Source organism: Oncorhynchus tshawytscha, linkage group LG07 (assembly GCF_018296145.1).
Source record: "Oncorhynchus tshawytscha isolate Ot180627B linkage group LG07, Otsh_v2.0, whole genome shotgun sequence".
NCBI classification, from domain to species: Eukaryota; Metazoa; Chordata; class Actinopteri; order Salmoniformes; family Salmonidae; genus Oncorhynchus; species Oncorhynchus tshawytscha.
Genome location: NC_056435.1, coordinates 21,751,888 through 21,775,067, shown reverse-complemented (window position 1 = coordinate 21,775,067; position 23,180 = coordinate 21,751,888). Strand labels below are relative to the sequence as shown.

General features: G+C 42.1%; 1 protein-coding gene across 1 annotated transcript; it reads left to right on the top strand.

Moving 5' to 3' along the window:
• Positions 1–1,218: 1,218 nt before the first annotated feature.
• On the top strand, positions 1,219–17,041 carry LOC112254137 (14-3-3 protein beta/alpha-1). Its single transcript, XM_024426408.2, has 6 exons — positions 1,219–1,374; positions 13,015–13,315; positions 13,674–13,797; positions 14,331–14,494; positions 14,844–14,939; positions 15,062–17,041. The coding sequence occupies exons 2-6, from the start codon at positions 13,022–13,024 to the stop codon at positions 15,116–15,118; spliced, it is 735 nt and encodes a 244-aa protein (XP_024282176.1). The 5' UTR covers positions 1,219–1,374; positions 13,015–13,021; the 3' UTR covers positions 15,119–17,041.
• Positions 17,042–23,180: the final 6,139 nt, after the last annotated feature.

Below are 23,180 nucleotides of genomic sequence, written 5' to 3'. Positions count from 1 at the left end.
CAGTAGTGAAAGAGCATGCTTTATGCTGGTATGTAACCTAAAACGAAACTGGGGAGCTAGGAGTTTTCCCCCTTAAAAGGGTTTTATTACAGACAGAATACTCCTCAGTTTCATCAGCTGTCCGCGTGGTCGGTCTCAGACGATCCCGCAGGTGAAGAAGACGGATGAGAAAGTCCTGGGCTGGCGTGGTTACACAAGGTCTGTGGTTGTAAGGCCGGTTGGACGTACTGCCAAATGCTCTAAAACGACGTTGGAGGCAGCTTATGGTAGAGAAATTAACATTAAACTCTCTGGCAACTGATATGGTGGACATTCCTACAGTCAGCATGCCAATTGCACGCTCCCTCAAAACATGAGACACCTGTGGCATTGTTTTGTGTGACAAAACTGCACATTTTAGAGTGGCCTTTTATTGTCCCCAGCACAACTTACACCTGTGCAATGATCATGCTGTTTAATCAGCTTCTTGATATGCCACAACTGTCAAGTCGATGGATTAACTTGGAAAATGAGAAATGCTCACTAACAGGGATGTAAACAAATTTGTGCACACATTTTAGAGAAATATGCTTTTTGTCCATGTGGAACATTTCAGAGATCTTTTATTTCAGCTCATGGAACATGGTACCAACACTTTAGACATTGCCTTTGTAATTTTGTTCAGTATACATGGAACTCTTTTCATCCGAGGGGGTTCTTAGAACATTCTCTATGTAAAAAAAAAATGTGCAGGTGAAAGGGTTATTCTACCAAGTCCCATAACGGGTTCTTCTGCCAGAATAACTTTTTCTCAGAGTAGTATTTTTTCTAAGAGCAGTGTTGTTAGTATTATGGTAGCAATATATATTTTTAATCATATGCATGCAATCATATTCATGCAAGCAGTCATTTCACAAGACATGATCAGTGCTTGACCTGGACAGGAGCTCACAGGAGCTGATTACTGCCAAATGTTCTACTGCTTGAGCTCCTGTTCCTCTTAAATAATATTAGCTCAAAAGTATTGTGGCGCTCCTGCAACTTTACATAAACAGTACAGCCAGACTATCCTGTCTCAACATCTGTGTTCTGTGATTTACACTTTACATCGGACTGTAAGCAATCGCTTGGAGACAGTAACTATGGTTACCACTTACGTCATCGCATAGTGGCTCGCACACTCTTTATGACGTCAACTACCCTGCAGAATGCTTAGGAAACCCCGGAGTGCTTTTACCATAGATACTGGCGGGGGCAGGGGTGGAGTTTAGAGGAAGCGGAAGTGTTAGCGCAGGCGGAAGTGGTACTGCCCTGAAAATCCCGAGCAGCGAACGGAGGACAGCTTGGTACTTCCATCGTTTAGAGAAAAAGCAGGATTCAAAATACAAGCTAAATGTGAGTTCACTTGCATAAAAGTTCGATTATATTATTATCTCCTGGGTAAGATTGGTAATTGTGGGTTCATAATAACCCAACAATGTCTACAATCGCTATCTGTGGCGGAAGGTGCCTATTGTGGTTTGGGGCTGGGTACAAGGATTTAGGCCGAGACGTGTGATTGAATAGCGAGCTAGAGCTCACAAGCTAGCTAGGTATTAGGTTATTGTAAACCACGTAGGGGGGATCTCAGATCTGCCCTGGGAAATATGAATCCAAATCCAAAATGGTACCGTAATGCTGATGTATATATCCATAGAAGACTATGTTGTTTTTTTTGCAAGGCTAATGTTCCCTGCCTGGTCGTCGTGAAATCAAGATTTACAGGAACTACCTTACTAGCGCTAACAAGCTAATGCTAACTTGACGCTATCTCCAGCTAATTTTACAAATGAATGGACTGCAATGCACAGGTTTTTGCGATGACACTGGTGCTTAATAGCTACGAATTAAATTATATTTTCGTATATCCAACTCATTGGTAGCATTCAATTACTATAACTGTTGCTAGATAACGTTAGCTGGTTTGCTAACGGCAGCTTTCATATTAAAATTCCGCAAGGGAATGCGACAGAGAGGGCGTTACTAGCTCTCCAGCTCCATCTTCAATGCCGAACTGGAATATAGCAAGCTAGCGCTTTAGCGATTAGGTTGGCTACCGATTTTATAGCGCAATGGTGCAGTATTTCCGCCATGGACGTTAAATTTGACATCCGAGATCATAACTAGTTAGCGAGTATTTGCTAACGATCGAAAGATGGTTATGTTGGAGGAAATTGTAGCGGTAGTAAAAACACAGTGACATTTAAGACAGCCATGGTAATGTAGGATACCATACTGTCATAGTATACCAGTTTTTTTTATTTAATTTAATTTTTTAAATAAATAAACTGATCTCAACTGGCGCAAGTGACACAGCCATTGTGAGCAAATCTGACCTTATCACAGTCGAAATTGACTTGAGGTAACATGGCCACGAGCCGTGTAACTAACTACAAGGCCATAATAATAATACATTGGTTAAACAATAAAGCTAAGATCACCTGCTGCGTTGTCACTACTGCACGTTATTTCTTAGGGATGTATGTCCTTTGAAAACATGCCCTGCGTCTAGAGCTGGGTTTCACGTAAAAGTTATATGGTTCATTTTCTATAATGGTTGTTTAGAAGAAGAAAGTCTGCTGATTATGGCTTAAACTTTCTAGAGCCCCAATGGGGACAAATCGACATTTCTTAGAATGTCGTGTTTTCAAGATAGATTATCAGAACCACAATATTTGGAGTTTGTTTAGTTGTGGCCAATCATAATGGAAAATACCTAACCTATACCTATAATACCTAACATTTACCAAGCTGATCTTATATTGATCCTATGTCAGCATTATTTAGACGTTCCGATGTGGACAAGATTTTCTTTATAACATTAAATTTGTGTTACTGGCCCAGAGAAAGGGGTTCCTTTCCTCTCAAAAAAATGCTGAAAGTGTTCAAAGGTACATGTATACTGTGTTTTTAAAATATTTGCCCAAATGTGAGATTTTTGGTTCCAACTGCTGTGGGTTTGTGTGAGACAGAGTAGATGAATGGATGATCTCCACATGTGTGGTTACCACCGTGAAGCATGGAGGTGCTGCTGCTGGGGTGCTTTGCTGGTGACACTGTTGATGATTTATTTAGAATTAATCTGTAACAGATGCCATTCATATTCTATCTCTGAAACTCACTTAGATAATACATTTGATGATACAGTGGTAGCACTACATGGTTATAACATCTACCGAAAAGACAGAAATGCCAACGGAGGCGGTGTTGCTGTCTATATTCAGAACCACATTCCTGTAAAGCTTAGAGAGGATCTAATGTTAAATACTGTTGATGTAATATGGCTACAAGTTCATCTGCCTCACCTAAAGCCCATTCTTATGGGAAGCTGCTATAGACCACCATGTGCTAACAGTCAGTATCTGAATAATGTGTGAAATGCGTGATAATGTAAACACAGCAAAAAAAGAAACGTTCTCACTGTCAACTGTTTTTATTTTCAGAAAACTTAACATGTGTAAATATTTGTATGAACATAAGATTCAACAACTGCGACATAAACAGAACAAGTTCCACAGACATGTGATTAACAGAAATGAAATAACTTGTCCCTGGGGGGTCAAAAGTAACAGTCAGTATCTGGTGTGGCCACCAGCTGCATTAAATACTGCAGTGCATCTCCTCATGGACTCATTGGCCAGTTCTTGCTGTGAGATGTTACCCCACTCTTGCACCAAGGCACCTGCATGTTCCCGGACATTTCTAGGGGAATGGCTATAGCCCACACCCTCCGATCCAACATGTTCCACGCGTGCTCTATGGGATTGAGATCCGGGCTCTTCGCTGGCCATAGCAGAACACTGACATTCCTGTCTTGCAGGAAATCACGCACAGAATGAACAGTATGGCTGGTGGCATTGTCATGCTGGAGGGTCATGTCAGGTTGAGCCTGCAGGAAGGGTACCACATGAGGGAGGAGGATGTCTTCCCTGTAACGCACAGAGTTGAGATTGCCTGCAATGACAACAAGCTTAGTTCGATGATGCTGTGACACACCGCCCCAGACCATGACGGACCCTCCACCTCCAAATCGATCCCGCTCCAGAGTACAGGCCTCTGTGTAATGCTCATTCCTTCGACGATAAACGCAAATCTGACCATCACCTCTGGCGAGACAAAACTGCGACTCGTCAGTGAAGAACACTTTTTGCCAGTACTGTCTGGTCCAGCGACGGTGGGTTTGTGCCCGTAGGCAACGTTGTTGCCCGTGATGTCTGGTGAGGACCTGCCTTACAATCTAGAAGAAAAAGAAACGCACACCTATTTAGCCGAGGTGCTGGCTAGCGGAGTAGAAAACTTGAAAATTAAAGAGAGCCGCAGACTCTAGGAGCTCAGATGCAAAAATGTAATTACCAACGTTTCGACAGCCAAGCTGTCTTCATCAGGGTTTAATCACAAACACTGCGGGATGACTCGTTTATATAGTGTCAAAAGACACAGGTGTCAGTAATCATGGCCAAGAGTGTCCTAATATCATTGGCTAATTATCAAATATTAAAATGGCATACAAACAACAAATGGATAGCATACGCTCAATGCAATGGCACTTATAAATGTAGATCCTTCAAACACCCACAAACAGGGAAATCAATCCCAATCAAAGGTGTTATTACGTGCTCCACTAAGGCAGTTATTTATCTTATAACTTGTCCTTGTGGTAAAAATGATGTGGGTAAAACAAAGCTCAAATTAAAAGTACGTATCTCAGAGCATCGTAGCACCATTAGGTGTAAAAACTTTACTTACCCAGTTGCGGCCCACTTCTTGGAGGCAGGCCACTCGATTTCGTCTCTGCGTTACATTGGAATCGAACATGTCACCCACCCTAGGAGAGGGGGTGACCTTGATAATTTATTGTTAAAACGAGTGGCTGCCTGGATCTTTAACTTAAAGACCCTTGCTCCCTTCGGTCTCAACGTAGACTTTGATCTGAGCTCCTAGAGTGTCCGGCTGTTATTATATTTTCGAGGACCTGCCTTACAACAGGCCTACAAGCCCTCAGTCCAGCCTCTCTCAGCCTATTGTGGACAGTCTGAGCACCGATGGAGGGATTGTGTGTTCCTGGTGTAACTCGGGCAGTTGTTGTTGCCATCCTGTACCTGTCCCGCAGGTGTGATGTTTGGATGTACCAATAAATTACTATAAAATCAAACTTTCATTTAATCACACATGCCATATAGCAAATTAAAGCTACACTTGTTGTGAATCCAGCCAACGTGTCAGATTTCAAAAAGGCTTTTTCGGCGAAAGCGACCAATGCTATTACCTGAGGATAGCACCCCGTAAACAAAGAGAGAAACCATATTTCAACCCTGCAGGCGCGACACAAAACGGCTAAATAAAAATATAATTCATGCCTTACCTTTGACGAGCTTCTTTTGTTGGCACTCCAATATGTCCCATAAACATCACAAATGGTCCTTTTGTTCGACTAATTCCGTCTATATATATCCAAAATGTCCATTTATTTGGCACGTTTGATCCAGAAAAACACCGGTTCCAACTTGCTCAATAGATCTACGGTATACATTTTGAAACAAATAACTATATACAAAATACCAAAATGGTATTCTAACACACCAACCCCCCCAAAAAAATTTGAGGGGAAAAATTATTTTAAAAATGTATTTAAAAAAAATATATGAAACAAGAAATATATATATTTCTTGTTTCATATATTTTTTTAAATACATTTAAAAAAAAAAAAATTCCCTCATTTTTTTGGGGGGGTTGGTGTGTTAGAATACCATTTTGGTATTTTGTATATAGTTATTTGTTTCGAACTGTATTTACAAAATAACGCACAGAATTGACAAAATAACATGGGTAACTATTTACACACTTTCAATATTTGGAAGACCCTCAGTCCTCTATCAAATCAAATCAATTTATATAGCCCCAGCCTAAAACCCCAAACAGCAAGCAATACAGGTGTAGAAGCACGGTGGCTAGGAAAAACTCCCTAGAAAGGCAAAAACCTAGGAAGAAACCTAGACAGGAACCAAGCTATGAGGGGTGGCCAGTCCTCTTCTGGCTGTGCCGGGTGGAGATCACAGTGGTTGTCGAGGGTGCAACAGGACAGCACCTCAAGAGTAAAAATGAACAGTTTAGGGTTCCATAGCCGCAGGCAGAAGAGTTGAAACTGGAACAGCGGCAAGGCCAGGTGGACTGGGGACAGCAAGGAGTCGTCATGCCAGGTATTCCTGACGCATGGTCCTAGGGCTCAGGTCCTCCGAGAGAGAGAATTAGAGAGAGCATACTTAAATTCACACAGGACACCGGATAAGAATCCTATTCGGAGTCAGTGTCACTTTGAAAGAAAATGTTCAGTTAGAATAGTTTCACATATGAGCCCTGTATCAACAGGTATGATAAACATCTGTTTACATACAGTGCCTTGCGAAAGTATTCGGCCCCCTTGAACTTTGCGACCTTTTGCCACATTTCAGGCTTCAAACATAAAGATATAAAACTGTATTTTTTTGTGAAGAATCAACAACAAGTGGGACAGAATCATGAAGTGGAACGACATTTATTGGATATTTCAAACTTTTTTAACAAATCAAAAACTGAAAAATTGGCCGTGCAAAATTATTCAGCCCCTTTACTTTCAAGCGATAATATTGAAATGGAAGGAGTATCAGACCACTGCAAATCTACCAAGACCTGGCCGTCCCTCTAAACTTTCAGCTCATACAAGGAGAAGACTGATCAGAGATGCAGCCAAGAGGCCCATGATCACTCTGGATGAACTGCAGAGATCTACAGCTGAGGTGGGAGACTCTGTCCATAGGACAACAATCAGTCTTATATTGCACAAATCTGGCCTTTATGGAAGAGTGGCAAGAAGAAAGCCATTTCTTAAAGATATCCATAAAAAGTGTTGTTTAAAGTTTGCCACAAGCCACCTGGGAGACACACCAAACATGTGGAAGAAGGTGCTCTGGTCAGATGAAACCAAAATTGAACTTTTTGGCAACAATGCAAAACGTTATGTTTGGCGTTAAAGCAACACAGCTCATCACCCTGAACACCATCCCCACTGTCAAACATGGTGGTGGCAGCATCATGGTTTGGGCCTGCTTTTCTTCAGCAGGGACAGGGAAGATGGTTCAAATTGATGGGAAGATGGATGGAGCCAAATACAGGACCATTCTGGAAGAAAACCTGAAGGAGTCTGCAAAAGACCTGAGACTGGGACGGAGATTTGCCTTCCAACAAGACAATGATCCAAAACATAAAGCAAAATCTACAATGGAATGGTTCAAAAATAAACATCCAGGTGTTAGAATGGCCAAGTCAAAGTCCAGACCTGAATCCAATCGAGAATCTGTGGAAAGAACTGAAAACTGCTGTTCACAAATGCTCTCCATCTAACCTCACTGAGCTCGAGCTGTTTTGCAAGGAGGAATGGGAAAAAATTTCAGTCTCTCGATGTGCAAAACTGATAGAGACATACCCCAAGCGACTTACAGCTGTAATCGCAGCAAAAGGTGGCGCTACAAAGTATTAACTTAAGGGGGCTGAATAATTTTGCACGTTCAGTTTTTGATTTGTTAAAAAAGTTTGAAATCTCCAATAAATGTCGTTCCACTTCATGATTGTGTCCCACTTGTTGTTGATTCTTCACAAAAAAATACAGTTTTATATCTTTATGTTTGAAGCCTGAAATGTGGCAAAAGGTCACAAAGTTCAAGGGGGCCGAATACTTTCGCAAGGCACTGTATATATAGAGAGTTGAAGGTTGAATATATTATTATATTACTCTTACCTGCTAGATCTACTGTCTCTTTTATATTATGACAGACCAGCTGTATCTACTGTCTCCATTTCACTTTGGCCATTGATGTGGTCCTGCCCTCTCATCAACAGCCTCAAATAGACTATTTCATGTGGGTTTGGGTGGGGCGGCAGACACACGCATCTCACATTTCATGACATTACATGTTTATATAAATAAACGAATAAAAATCACAAATGATATTTTATATTATTAATTTCAAACAAGGGCATTAGCATGATAACTTACCAGTCCAAAACAATGTCTTCTCCCATTCAAAAAATATTCCTCCACAATCACTAAATGAATCGTTCTACAACAATCTCTGTCTCACCTTCCCAATCAATTTATTCTGAAATTGTGTGTACATCTGTATATCTAGATTTAGCTTTCCCTGACTTTGTTGCCACAATGATTGATATATAAACAGCTGAATCTGCGCGTTCACCAAACAATGCGTGCGTAATATGTGTAGCTCCTTCCGGTATGACACTTCAATAGCGAATGACTCACTTTACTCTGGAAATTACTACATGGGTTGGTCTTGCAACACAATAAACATGGCGTATTGCCGTTTAGCTCAGCTCATTGGCTATCTACCCAGCTAGATTTCAAGACGATCAGTGGTCATTGCGTTAAGACAGTCAATCAACGAAACAGCGGGCAAATCATTGGTGCACAAATGTTTCAGACATTCAACTGACTAGGTAACAGTCACACTGTAAATTAAAGGAATAGGTGGCATTGGGTGGATTTTTCCTTTAAGTTGTTTTGGCAAATGCACATGTTTTAGAAACTTTAACCTGCTCTTTTCTGGTTAGGAAATCAAAAAGTTTGCCTGCATGAAGAATTATTTGAAAAGGTTGCTTTTTGGTAAGCTGAAGCTCCTTTCCCTTTGTCAATTACCCACACTGCGCTGTAGTCTCTTCAATCACAAGGCAGTTAATACTATTGTCACCCATCAGAATATTGTAACTCTAATCTGGTCTTTAGGCTACATCTATTATTACTACATCTATGTGTGAAATTAGTTTTGATATAGTTTAGGTCAGGTGTCACTAGCCTTCTCAAGATCACTTTCTGAGTCAAAATGCAACCCGAGATCTACTGCTCAGATTTTCTTTTAACGTGTCTTAAAACATTTAAGTCTATGCAACACTAACCTATTAAAAACAGTACTGTAGCAATGAGATTTGTGCAGTGGGCTATAGGCCCAATACATTATCACCGCACATTGGCTTTGCTTGAATTACCCTCCCAATGCATTGTCCCCCGCCCCAAAAAAAGTTAATTTAAAACTGTGAGTTATATGATCACAGCGGTAATAGATAAGTCATTGTATTACTTTTGAGTCACAGCTGATTGAGCATACATTTAAATAATTTGCTCATTTTTTACTTTACTGGGCTGATGGTGCCTGCATCTGATGGTCAGTCTCAGCGGAGGGAGAGAGCAGCTGACTGAGGGTCTGCCTCAACGTCCTGCCGCTTTCCCTTTCCTCTGCTGACACTGACCAAAAAGGGACACCGTTTTCTAGCTGATGACAACTCACGCACCACAAATTCATGCTGTGAACAGAGAAAGTGAAATATTCCTGGATATTAAAAAAGAACCAAGACGCTAATAAAGCCTATCGATACACTTTCCTACTCATTCGTTACAGCTGCAGCGCTGGTTGTAGCACGAGTGGAAGTGGGAAGAATATGCATTTTATGGCTTATAAAGGTGTCGAATAAAAAGAGTTGACAGTGCTGAGTAAGGACTTACATGAACTCACTCATAAAAACAGCAGCTCTCGTCATGGTTTAAAAAATAAAAAATCTCGCAGTATCAGCTTTACTATAGCTTTTTTAAAATTCCTGCTACATTACTGCAGACACGGTAAACTGAGCCACACGATTGGCCAGCGGTAGGCCTTTAGTGCACTTGATACTCTCCGGGCCTGCCTGGAAGGCAGAGTCCGTAACTTCAGACACATGTTTCAAAATGCAAACTCTTTGCCTGCTCAGCGCTCGGGCAGCTAAATTGGGTGCACCTATCACCTTTTATACAGAAATGTTTGGCGATCGACTGAAAGCGACCGGTTGGTGACCACTGGTTAGGGTGTAGTTTCAATCTATTTTAATTGTATTTTTGTTCAACTAGGCAAGTCCGTTAAGAACAAATTCTTATTTTACAATGATGGCCTAACCCGGACGACACTAGGCCAATTGTGGCCGCCCTATGGGACTCCTGATCACGTCTGGTTGTGATACAGCCCGGGATCGAACCAGAGTCTGTAGTGATGCCTCTAGCACTGAGATGCAGTGTTTTAGACCGCTGTGCCACTCGGGAGCCATGGGCCATTGTCAGATGGCAGCCAAGTGCAAGGGGGGGAAATTACATGTCCTCAGTGTTTTGAATAGACTTATTTAAGAAAAGTCAAGGGTTGGGGGGCATGACTTTGAAAATGGCAGAATAATTAAAATGTTAAATTTATATGACCTCAATGATGCTCTCTAAGTTTAGTTGTCTATGATTAGTCTCTCCTCGGCCATCTTTCAAATACCCACGTGATGTTGTATGCTCCTGAAAACCAATGAGTAGATGGGAGAGGTGGGACTTCCAGCGTGTCAAGTGTCTCAAAAATAGACAAGTTATATTTTATCGTTTGACTACGCATACTCTCGTTCAGGCCTGTGAGCGGCGTGGGTAAAATGGTTGAATAACATGTACACTACCAGTCAAAAGTTTGGACACACATACTCATTCAAGGGTTTAAAAAAAAAAAAAAATGTATTGTTATTTTTTTCTACATTGTAGAATAGTAGTGAAGACATCAACTATGAAATAACACATTAAATCCTGTAGGAACCAAGAAAGTGTTAAACAAATCCAAATATATTTTAGATAATTCAAAGTAGCTACCCTTTGCCTTGATGACAGTTTTGCACAGTCTTGGCATTCTCTCAACCAGCTTCCCCTGGAATACTTTTCCAACATTCTTGAAGGATTTCCCACATATGCTGAGCACTTGTTGGCTGCTTTTCCTTCACTCTGCGGTCCAACTCATCCCAAACCATCTCAATTGGGTTGAGGTTGGGTGATTGTGGAGGCCAGGTCATCTGATGCAGCACTCCGTCACTCTCTTTCTCAGTCAAATAGCCCTTATACAGCCAGGAGGTGTGTTCGGTCATTGTCCTGTTGAAAAACAAATGATAGTCCCACTAAGCGCAAACCAGATGGGATGGCATATCGCTGCAGAATGCTGTGGTTGCCATGCTGGTTAAGTGTGCCTTGAATTCCAAATAAATTAAGAATATATTATCACCAGCAAAGCACCATAACACCACCTCCTCCATGCTTCATGGTGGGAACCACGCAGAGTAGGTGAACGGATGATCGGCACATGCATCTCAGAAAGACACGGTGGTTAGAACCAAAAATGTCTAATTTGGACTCTTCAGACCAAAGGAGATTTTCACCTGTCTATTGTCCATTGCTCTCTTATTATTGGTGTCCGTTAGTAGTAGCAATTCAACCATGAAGGCCTGATTCACGCAGTCTCCTCTGAACAGTTGATTTTGAAATGTCTGTTACTTGAACTCCGTGAAGCATTTATTTGGGCTACAATTTCTGAAGCTGGTAACTCTAATGAACTTATCCTCTGCAGCAGAGGTAACTCTGGGTCTTGATGGATGATGGGTTTTTGCGACTGTACTTGAAGAAATGTTCCGTATTAACTGACCTTTGTCTTAAAGTAATGATGGACTGTCATTTATCTTTGCTTATATGAGCTGTTCTTACCATAACATGGACTTGGTCTTTAACCAAATAGAGCTATCTTCTGTATATCACCCCTACCTTGTCACAACATAAATGCTTGGCTCAAACGTATTAAGGAGGAAAGAAATTCCACAAATGGACTTTTAACAAGGCACACCTGCTAGTTGAAATGCATTCCAGGTGAATACCTCATGAAGCTGGTTGAGAGAATGCCAAGAGTGTGCAAAGCTGTCATCAAGACAAAGCGTGGCTACTTTGAAGAATCTTAAATAAAAATATATATTTGGATTTGTTAAACACGTGTTATTTCATAGTTTTGATGACTTCACTATTATTCTACAATTGTAGAAAATAGTACAAATGTGGCCTCCCGAGTGGCGCAGTGGTCGAAGGCACTGCATCACAGTTGCTAGCTGTGCCACTAGAGATCCTGGTTCGAGTCCAGGCTCTGTTACAGCCGGCCGCGAGCGGGAGACTTATGGGGTGGCGCACAATTGGCCCAGCGTCATCCGGGTTAGGCGAGGGTTTGGCTGGCAGGGATGTCCTTGTTCCATCGTGCTCTAGCGACTCCTGTGGCTGGCCGGGTGCATGCACGCTGACACGGTCGCCAGGTGTAGTGTTTCCTCCGACACATTGGTGTGGCTGGCTTCCGGGTTAAGCGGGCATTGTATCAAGAAGCAGTGTGACTTGTTTGGGTCTCGACCTTCGCCTCTCCCAAGTCCGTACGGGAGTTGCAGTGATGAGACAAGACTGTAACTACCAATTGGACACCACGAAATTGGGGAGAAAAAGGGTTAAAAGTAAAAACAAAAAATCAAGATATACCCGCGAATGAGTAGGTGTCCAAACCTTTGACTGGTACATTTATTTTGCAACGCTCGTGCATGGAATGTAGCCACTGTGGTTTGGATGTAAGGGAGTAGTTCCTGACTGGTATCTGAAAGGTTTTATGATGTTTATTAATCAATTTGATCGTGTAGCCTATTGAATACTCAATAATTTTCCATTTGAAGAACACTTGCAGGTTTTTGGTCAGTTCCATTTAAATTCAGTCACGTAAACTTGCTTTTCAGTTTACTTCCAGAATTAACTGAATTGAAATGAAATTGACCCGGACAATGCTATTGGGTTGTCTTTATATCCGTATATTGTTGGGCATTTTATTACGCCTAATAACTGAGTATTCAGTAGGCTACATGATAAAACGGATTAATAAAATCAGAACATTATAAAACTTTTCAGAACCCACAGGTGCACATTACTGTTCTAGCCCAGCACAAGCACACCAGATGCATCTAATCATGTCTGTTAGTATACGACTAGATACAAAATGTTCATCCCCTTGGGTCCACAGTACTAGGATTGTAGAATGGGTAACCTCATACTTTCTAGCCCTACTAATAACTTGTTTGGTGTGACTATGACCACAATAACTCTGTGCCATTTCACAGCCTCGACATGGACAAGAACGACCTGGTACAGAAGGCTAAGCTGGCCGAGCAGGCCGAACGCTATGACGACATGGCGGCGGCGATGAAAGCGGTGACGGAGCAGGGCGGCGAGCTCTCCAACGAGGAGCGCAACCTGCTGTCGGTGGCCTACAAGAATGTGGTGGGGGCACGTCGCTCCTCCTGGCGCGTCATCTCCAGCATTGAGCAGAAGACCGAGGGCAACGAGAAGAAGCAGCAGATGGCCCGTGAATACCGCGAGAAGATTGAGGCCGAGCTGCAGGACATCTGCAAGGATGTGCTGGTGAGAGAGCTTGCTAGTCTATGCAAGCGAGAGCTTGCTAGTCTATGTGCCCCCATCGCTTTTAAAGGAGTCCCTTGATGCTATGGGGACGGGGTGATATAACGTGACACTAGGGCTAGAGTTACATTCATTTAGAGTCCAGGCAATTTGGGAATGTGGTTGGAAGTGGAAATTGTACAGGGAAAATGCCCTATTTACACAACAAGCATTTTTCATTTAGCGTGATTGTGAGCTGGAATGAATTTGATTCCAAAGCAAGGTTGCAGAGCATCTATTTTTGGTTAATCTTTTGTTTGGTCCTGTGTGTTGAAAGAGTGGAGTTGACTGACACCCAATCAACCCCTTTTCTTGGTTTTAGGCACTCCTCGACAATTACCTCATTGCCAATGCGACTCAGGCAGAAAGCAAGGTGTTCTACCTTAAAATGAAAGGTGACTACTACAGATATCTGTCCGAAGTGGCATCTGGAGACTCAAAAAAGAGTAAGTAGATCTCTGTTCTGTGGGCGGCAGGGTAGCCTAGTGGTTAGAGCGTTGGACTAGTAACCGGAAGGTTGCAGGTTCGAATCCCCGAGCTGACAAGGTACAAATCTGTCGTTCTGCCCCTGAACAGGCAGTTAACCCACTGTTCCTAGGCCGTCATTGAAAATAAGAATTTGTTCTTAACTGACTTGCCTAGTAAAATAAAGGTAAAATAAAATAAAAGGAAGCTTCCGAGTCACACTGTTGCCAAGAACCCATAATCGTTAATTGGCCACTTTTTCTCAGCCTCTGATTATCATGGAAATAAGCAAAACCTACATTTTTATAATCTGCTGCTTGCAGTGCTTTTTAAGGCTTAAGTGGTATCATCGCTGGCCTGATTTGATGTCCACAGTACATAATATCTAGACAATGTTCAATCAGTATCCATTATACTGGAGATGCTCTGTGAAATTAAACATTAATTATCTTCAACAAAAGCATGATGAGTGAATGGTGTTAATTCATTGGGCCCCTTCTCTCCCCCATCACAGCCACAGTGGAGAACTCCCAGCAGGCCTACCAGGAGGCATTTGACATCAGCAAGAAGGACATGCAGCCGACACACCCCATCAGGCTGGGCCTCGCTCTCAACTTTTCTGTCTTCTATTACGAGATCCTCAACTCCCCCGAGCAGGCCTGCAGTTTAGCGAAGGCGGTGGGGCACCGTTATACACTCACACACGTTACACCATCACACTGCAGTGACTGCGTGATACAGAAGGAGCCTTTTTTTGGCCTCCGAATCAATACGGAGTGCAAACACGCCCCTCCTGCTCAGCTTTTTTACACAAACCTGCTCGTTAACACCGGTGCTTGTGCTGTTGGCATTTGCCAAATATTTAAATGAAAAATAGACTGTTGACTGTTGTGATGGTGCTTTGTCATCTGGAGTACCATCCTTTGTCAATTAGTAAAGTGTTTTGGAGGCATTTTATGCTGTGGTATTCTGGGCCTTATAAAACATGTTTTGTTTACCCCCTTCCATATACCTATTTTCCCTATAGGCTTTCGACGAAGCGATCGCCGAACTTGACACCTTGAACGAGGACTCTTACAAAGACAGCACCTTGATCATGCAGCTACTAAGGGACAATCTCACTGTAAGTGCTTACCGCCAATATGCGCCTTGCCAATGTCATGCCATTCAAATGCATTATCGCTCGATAGACTTGGAATTGAATGCCTCGAGTGTATGAATCCAATGTTTTTTCCCCCTCTACAGCTGTGGACATCAGAAAACCAGGGTGACGAGGGGGATGCCGGCGAAGGGGAGAACTAAAGGCGTTGCACATCACTGTTAATCCACCCACACTCTTCTTTCTCTTATTTTACACATATACAGCCCATACATCCCTGCTCCATCCAGCCCCCTCCCTTTCTGTATGACAAGCAGCATGAATTGTACCTGACCTACCAGTTGTGCCCTTTCTCAGATATGCTCAGTTGTTAACAAGCAGAGTATTGTTTTGTGAGGATAAAAGAAAAATACATTTATCCGGTTGAGTGGCAAGGCCATTCACCCCCCCCTTTTTGATTCTCTCCTAACATTTCATAAAGATATGTTCTTTCACCTAGCAAGATATGCATTTTAGTATCCTTTTTTGCTTTGCTAGTGAACTGGCGATTGCTGGTTTTTATTCAAAAAGGTCATTAAACTGTCTGTTTATTTTCAACAAACACTGTGATGCTTAGTTTTTCTCCACATAATCACAAGTTCTGGTCGCTAAAATTCAGTACTGTATGTAGCAGTGCAATTCTGCTGTGGCCTCATAGAGAATGGTAGAAGAGGTTGTATTGTGACACTGATTAACATGCATATTGCTGTGTATTGTAAATTTTATTTTGGATCTGGAACTAAAATGAATACAAGGGACCCTAGGTTTTGCCATTCAATGCATGTCCAGCTGAAAAGAAAAAAAACATTCCATTAGAACCTAACATTAAAGGTAGACTCAGCGAAATAACATTGCAGCACTGCAGATATTAAGATGAGCAAGACTTTGGTCTTACACGGTCACACAGTATCTGTGCATGCGCACAGGTTTTCTTCACATTGTTAGTGTGGTAGGTACGAGACCAAAACAGAGTGAAAGTTGAGCTCCCACTTCAGCGCTCTTAGTTGCGGAAATATACCCACTATGCTGTTTACTTTCTGCATCGACGTCATGTCGCTGAGTCTATCTTCAAGATGTTATACATTTTTTGATCAAACGGGAGCATTCTCCTAATGGTATGTGCTAGAACAGTTGACAAAAGGTGCTGTTTGACATTAGTATAATGATACTATTTTGTTCTTAAATGTTACTTTTTTGCTTTGCGTAATAGTGACTTGCACATTGGTTCAAAACTGTAAATTGTAAACACTTTTAAAATAGATTTAAAATCTGTCTTAAAATTTGTTAACCTGCTTGCAAAGAAACACCTTAAAGCTGTTTTACGTTGAACTTTTACATATTGGTTATTAAAGCCTTTCTTGAAGGCCTTATGCTGACAGTCCAAACTGACCAGTCAAAAGTTTAGATTTCATAAAGGAAGCAGTAAGAGAATGCATGCTCTTGCCCACGAAGAGTGTGTAAGCAAGTCCCCTTATGTAAATTGTGTCAGTCAGAGATGGTATTGATGCTTTTGCTTTTGTTTTGTGTATCTCCAGACTTAAGGGTCTATCAGAGGAGACCATATTGTAGTGGAATGCGGTCAGTGGATGGGTTAGATTCTGGAGTAGTGCAAGGAACTTGAAGAAGTAGCTGAATTCACTCAGTGTCACAATACTTTGTCATCACCATAACATTCCACTTAGGTGTTGAATTCATCTGGATCAGTCTTGCTGAAGACAATGTTTCATGCACTGAAAAAAATCTCCCCGTTAGCTGAATAAATGGCAGTTATTCTACGCTTAATTTAAAAAATGCAGTAGTGAATGTGGAACCGAGCCTGTCTGTATATCTGGTATCTCCAATTGCTTTGTTTTTACTGACCAGTATTCTGCCTAAAGTTTGCTTCTGTGATGGTTTATATTGCTTAGCGCGCACGTGGTTGTGAAAATTTAGAATAGCATTAAAACAAAAATACACAAAAAAAACAACCCCTGGTTATTGACGTAATACTAGATTTGTATGTCTTTTAAAACAGTTCTAGTTTCACCCTACATGTTATCAGGAAAATGTAAAAGACAATTTAAAGTGAAATAAAAGTTTTATCAGTTCCAAATTGTCCTGTTTTGTTTTTGTAACGAGTGGTTTGTCTGACAGTTAAACACTCGCATACATTTTTACTTATAAGTGTTATTTAAAGTTCAATTAAAACGGGCACATTTTTTAGTTGACCTCAAAGGCTGCATTTACAGCCCAATTCTGATCTTTTTTTCACTAATTGGTTTTTCAACCAATCAGATCAGCGATTGGTCAAAAGAGCAATTAGTGGGAAAAAATGTCAAATGGGCTGCCTGTGTACATGCAGCCAAAGAAGATTCAATCAGATCAAGTATTAACAGGATAGCCAACACCCGCATAGCTGATGTTTTGGCAGTGTAGATGCATTGGAGCTGTCAAATTGGTGAGAAGCTGCTCTTGATCATTGTCATTAAAGCCACACCTTCCTGCTTGCATTAGATGTTCAGAATGAGAAAGTGTAGGCTATATAGAAATGACACTTACATTTAAAATAATGATTGAGGATTTCTATCAACCTAACTGAGTAGATTAGGCCTACAAGTCACATTCCACTGTTCGAACTTGTGAACAAGGCTGCATGGGATTGCTCTTAATGCAACTCCGTGCAGCCAATGGCAATGTCCACTTTAGGTATAACGCCAGGAGCTGCTTTTGGATTTGACAGCTCTAGCGCAGCTCACCTTTGACACTGTCAAAACAACCTCTATGCTGATGTCTGAAAGCGGATCTGATTGAATAGAGCACTTAATATATTCCTCAGGCGTCCTATTTTTATTTGGTCCTTTCTACTATGGGCTCTTGAATTAGGCTACATACTATTGCACACAACCTAGAAATTGAAATGAAGTATCAGGGCACTAGATACATCCTGAAGTGCAGTCATTGACCACAATGAAGATAAATGGGGGAGATTATTATTTTGCTACATCAACAAAAGATTGCCAAATATCAAAATAGATTAAATAGCCCCAGGAATTGACCAGCAGTTCTGAAAATCTGAGGATAGTCATTTCTGTGGGGCTCCCTCTTTGAAGTCTGGTTACTCTCATGGATTTTTCCTATTTAGGGAGTTTTTCCTTTAAACTCCCCAACTGCTTATTTCCTATGGGATCATCATGGCACTTGCTTTCTCTTTAAAATTAAATGTTGTGATCGGCCAACCATGAACCCAGTATAGTATGTACCTTGCATTATTTAACAGCATTTAAAAAACATTTAAAAAAGGTTAGTTGGGGAAAAGAGGGTTGATAAAAAAGATAAAAAAAGATAAAGAGATAAAGATAAAATAAACAAAAATACAAAACACAGCTGAAAATAATTTAGTCAGCGAACCTAAAATTAAGAAACTGCATAGTTTCCCTGCAGTCAAGTTGCTTACAGTATTATTATAGATTTTCAACTTCCTAGAACAAGAACCTACCAGCATAGAGTGGCTTGGCTGACCACTCTTGACAGTTACACTATCAAGCAACTTCAAATGGATAGCTTCAAATAAAAATGGGATTTTCTCTCAATTTAATTCCTACTACTACATAGCCTATATGATACATCTCATACATTATACACATTAGCATGCATGTAGAAATGTTATGGCGTATACCCTTAGTGACCTGGAATTGGGTGAAATAGCCATCCTATGATTAAACCTTAAAGTGCAACTCCACAACTTTTCAACCTTATATTAGTTATCTCCAGCATCTACATACACCCTATATACAACAGTATGTGGACACCCCTTCAAATGAGTGAATTCAGCTATTTCAGCCACCTTTGTTGCTGACGTGTATAAAATCGAGCACACAGCCATGCAATCTCCATAGACAGCCATACAATCTTCATTGTTTTAATTCACTGTAGAGCCCTCAGTCCTGCTCAAAATGCCTTTGTTCCACCCCACACTCATGCGGAAACCTCACCTAGGATAACTGACGCCTCCAGAGACAACCTCTCTCATCGTCACCCAACGTATAGGTTTACCTCCACTGTACTCACATCCTACCATACCCTTGTCCGTACAGTACATTATGCCTTGAATCTATTCTACCATGCCCAGAAATCTGCTCCTTTAAATCTCTGTTCCGAAAGCACTAGACAACCAGTTCTTATAGCCTTTAGCCGTACTCCTCTGTTCCTCTGGTGATGTAGAGGTTAACCCAGGCCCTGTAGCCCCCAGTACTACACCTACTCCCCAGGCGCTATCATTTGTTGACTTTGATAACCGTAAAAGCCTTGGTTTCATGCATGTTAACATCAGAAGCCCATCCCTAAGTTTGTTTTATTCACTGCTTTAGCAAACTCTGCCAACCCTGATGTCCTAGCTGTGTCTGAATCCTGGCTTAGGAAGGCCATTAAAAATTCTTAAATTTCCATCCCCAACTACAACCTTTTCCGCCAAGATAGAACTGCCAAAGGGGATGGAGTTGCAATCTACTGCAGAGCCTGCAGAGGTCTTTGCCCAAAAAGTACGAGCTTCTACTTTTAAAAATCCACCTTTCCAGAAATAAGTCTCTCACTGTTGCAGCTTGTTATAGACCCCCTTCAGCCCCCAGCTGCACCCTGCACACCATATGTGAATTAAATGCCCCTCATTTATCTTCAGAGTTTGTACTGTTAGGTGACCTAAACTGGGATATGCTTAACACCCCGGCCATCCTACAATCTAAACTAGATGCCCTCAATCTCACACAAATTATCATGGAATCTACCAGGTACAACCCTAAATCCGTAAACATGGGCACACTCATCGATATCATCCTGACCAACCTGCCCTCTAAATACACCTCTGCTGTCTTCAACCAGGATCTCAGCGATCACTCCATGCGTCCATAATGGGTCCGCGGTCAAACGACCACCGATAATCACTGTCAAACGCTCCCTAGAACACTTCAGCGAGCAGGCCTTTCTAATCGACCTGGCCCGGGTATCCTGGAAGGATATTGACTTCATTCCGTCAGTAGAGAATGCCTGGTTATTCTTTAGAAGTGCTTTCCTCACCATCTTAAATAAGCATGCCCCATTAAAAAAAAGGTATAGCCCTTGGTTCACTCCAGACCTGACTGCCCTTGACCAGCACAAAAACATCCTGTGGCGTACTGCATTAGCATCAAATAGCCTCCGCGATATGCAACTTTTCAGGGAAGTTATGAACCAATATACACAGGCAGTTAGGAAAGCAAAGGCTAGCTTTTTCAAACAGAAATTTGCATCCTGTAGCATAAACTACAATAAATTCTGGGACACTGTAAAGTCCATTGAGAATAAGAACACCTCCTCCCAGCTGCCCATTGCACTGAGGCTAGGAAACACTGTCACCACAGAATAATCTACAATAATCGAGAATTTCAATAAGATTTTTTCTACGGGCTGGCCATTCTTTTCACCTGGCTACTCCTACCCCGGTCAACAGCTCTGCACCCCCCACAGCAACTTGCCCAAGCCTCCCCCATTTCTCCTTCACCCAAATCCAGATAGCTGATGTTCTGAAAGAGCTGCAAAATCTGGACCCCTACAAATCAGCTGGGCTAGACAATCTGGACCCCCTCTTTCTAAAATTATCCGCCGCAATTGTTAAAACCCCTATTACTAGCCTCTTCAACCTCTCTTTCGTATCGTCTGAGATCCCTAAATATTGGAAAGCTGCCGGGGTAATCCTCCTCTTCAAAGGGGGAGACACCCTAGACCCAAACTGTTACAGACTATCTATCCTACCCTGCCTTTCTAAAGTCTTCGAAAGCCAAGTTAACAAACAGATCACCGACAATTCCGAATCCCACCATACCTTCTCCGCTTATGCAATCTTGTTTCCGAGCTGGTCGGAAATGGGTGCACCTCAGCCAAGCTCAAGGTCCAAATCAATATCATAACCACCATCGATAAAAGACAATACTGTGCAGCCGTTTTCATCGACCTGGCCAAGGCTTTCGACTCTGTCAATCACCGCATTCTTATCGGCAGACTCGGTTTCTTAAATGACTGCCTCGCCTGGTTCAGACTGAGTTCAGTGTGTCAAATCGGAGGGCGTGTTGTCCGGACCTCTGGCAGTCTCTATGGGGTGCCACAGGGTTCAATTCTCGGGCCCAAATGTTTCTCTGTATACATCAATGATGTCGCTCTTGCTGCTGGTGATTCTCTGATCCACCTCTACACAGACGACGCCATTCTGTATACTACTGTATTCTTCTTTGGACACTGTGTTAACAAACCTCCAGACATGCTTCAATGCCATACACCTCTACTTCCGTGGCCTCCAACTGCTCTTAAATGCAAGTAAAACTAAGTACATGCTTTTCAACCCACTGCTTCCCGCATCCTCCCACCAAACTAGCATCACTACTCTGGACGTTTCTGACTTAGAATATGTGGACAACTACAAATACCTAGGTGTCTGGTTAGACTGCAAACTCTCCTTCCAGACTCACATCAAGCCTTTCCAATCCAAAATCAAATCTAGAATCGGCTTCCAGTTTTGCAACAAATAATCCTTCACTCATGTTGCTAAACATACCCTCGTAAAACTGACTATCCTACCGATCCTTGACTTTGGCGATGTCGTTTACAAAATAGCCTCCAACACTCTACTCAGCAAATTGGATGCAGTCTATCAAAGTGCCATCCATTTTGTCACCAAAGCCCCATATACTACCCACCACTGCGACCTGTATGCTCCCGTTGGCTGGCCCTCGCTTCATATTCGTCACCAAACCCACTGGCTCCAGGTCATCTATAAGTCTTTGTTAGGTAAAGCCCTGTCTTATCTCAGCTTACTGGTCACCATAGCAACACACACCCGTAGCACGCGCTCCAGCAGGTATATCTCATTGATCACCCCCAAAGCCAACTCCCAAAGCCTTTCCTTCCAATTCTCTGCTGCCAATGACTGGAACGAATTGCAAAATCACTGAAGCTGGAGACTCATATTGCTAGGTAAAGCCCCGTCTTATCTCAGCTCACTGGTCACCATAGCAGCACCCACCTGTAGCACTCACTCCAGCAGGTATATTTCACTGGACACCCCCAAAGCCAACTCCCAAAGCCTTTCCTTCCAATTCTCTGCTGCCAATGACTTGAAAAAATTGCAAAAATCACTGAAGCTGGACTCATATCTCCCTCACTAACTTTAAGCATCAGCTGTCAGAGCAGCTTACAGATCATTGCACCTGTACATAGCCCATCTGTAAATAGCCCACCCAACTACCTCATCCCCATATTTTTTGTTGTTGTTGTTGCTCCTTTGCACCCCAGTATCTATACTTGCACATTCATCTTCTGCTCATCTATCACTCCAGTGTTTAATTGCTAAATTGTAATTATTTCACCACTATGCCCTATTTATTGCCTTACCTCCCTAATCTTACTTCATTTGCACACACTGTACATAGACTTTTCTATTGTGTTATTGACTGTACGTTTGTTTATTCCATGTGTAACTCTGTGTTGTTTGTGTCGAACTGCTTTGCTTTATCTTGGCCAGTTTGCAGTTGTAAATGAGAACTTGTTCTCAACTGGCCTACCTGGTTAAATAAAGGTGAAATAAAAAATACACTGCTCAAAAAATAAAGGGAACACTAAAATAACACATCCTAGACCTGAATGAATGAAATATTCTTATTAAATACTTTTTTCTTTACATAGTTGAATGTGCTGACAACAAAATCACACAAAAATTATCCATGGAAATCAAATTGATCAACCCATAGAGGTCTGGATTTGGAGTCACACTCAAAATTAAAGTGGAAAACCACACTACAGGCTGATCCAACTTTGATGTAATGTCCTTAAAACAAGTCAAAATTAGGCTCAGTAGTGTGTGTGGCTTCCATGTGCCTGTATGACCTCCCTACAATGCCTGGGCATGCTCCTGATGTGGTGGCGGATGGTTTCCTGAGGGATCTCCTCCCAGACCTGGACTAAAGCATCCGCCAACTCCTGGACAGTCTGTGGTGCAATGTGGCGTTGGTGGATGGAGCGAGACATGATGTCCCAGATGTGCTCAATTGGATTCAGGTCTGGGGAACGGGCAGGCCAGTCCATAGCATCAATGCCTTCCTCTTGCAGGAACTGCTGACACACTCCAGCCACATGAGGTCTAGCATTGTCCTGCATTAGGAGGAACCCAGGGCCAAACGCACCAGCATATGGTCTCACAAGGGGTCTGAGGATGTCATCTCGGTA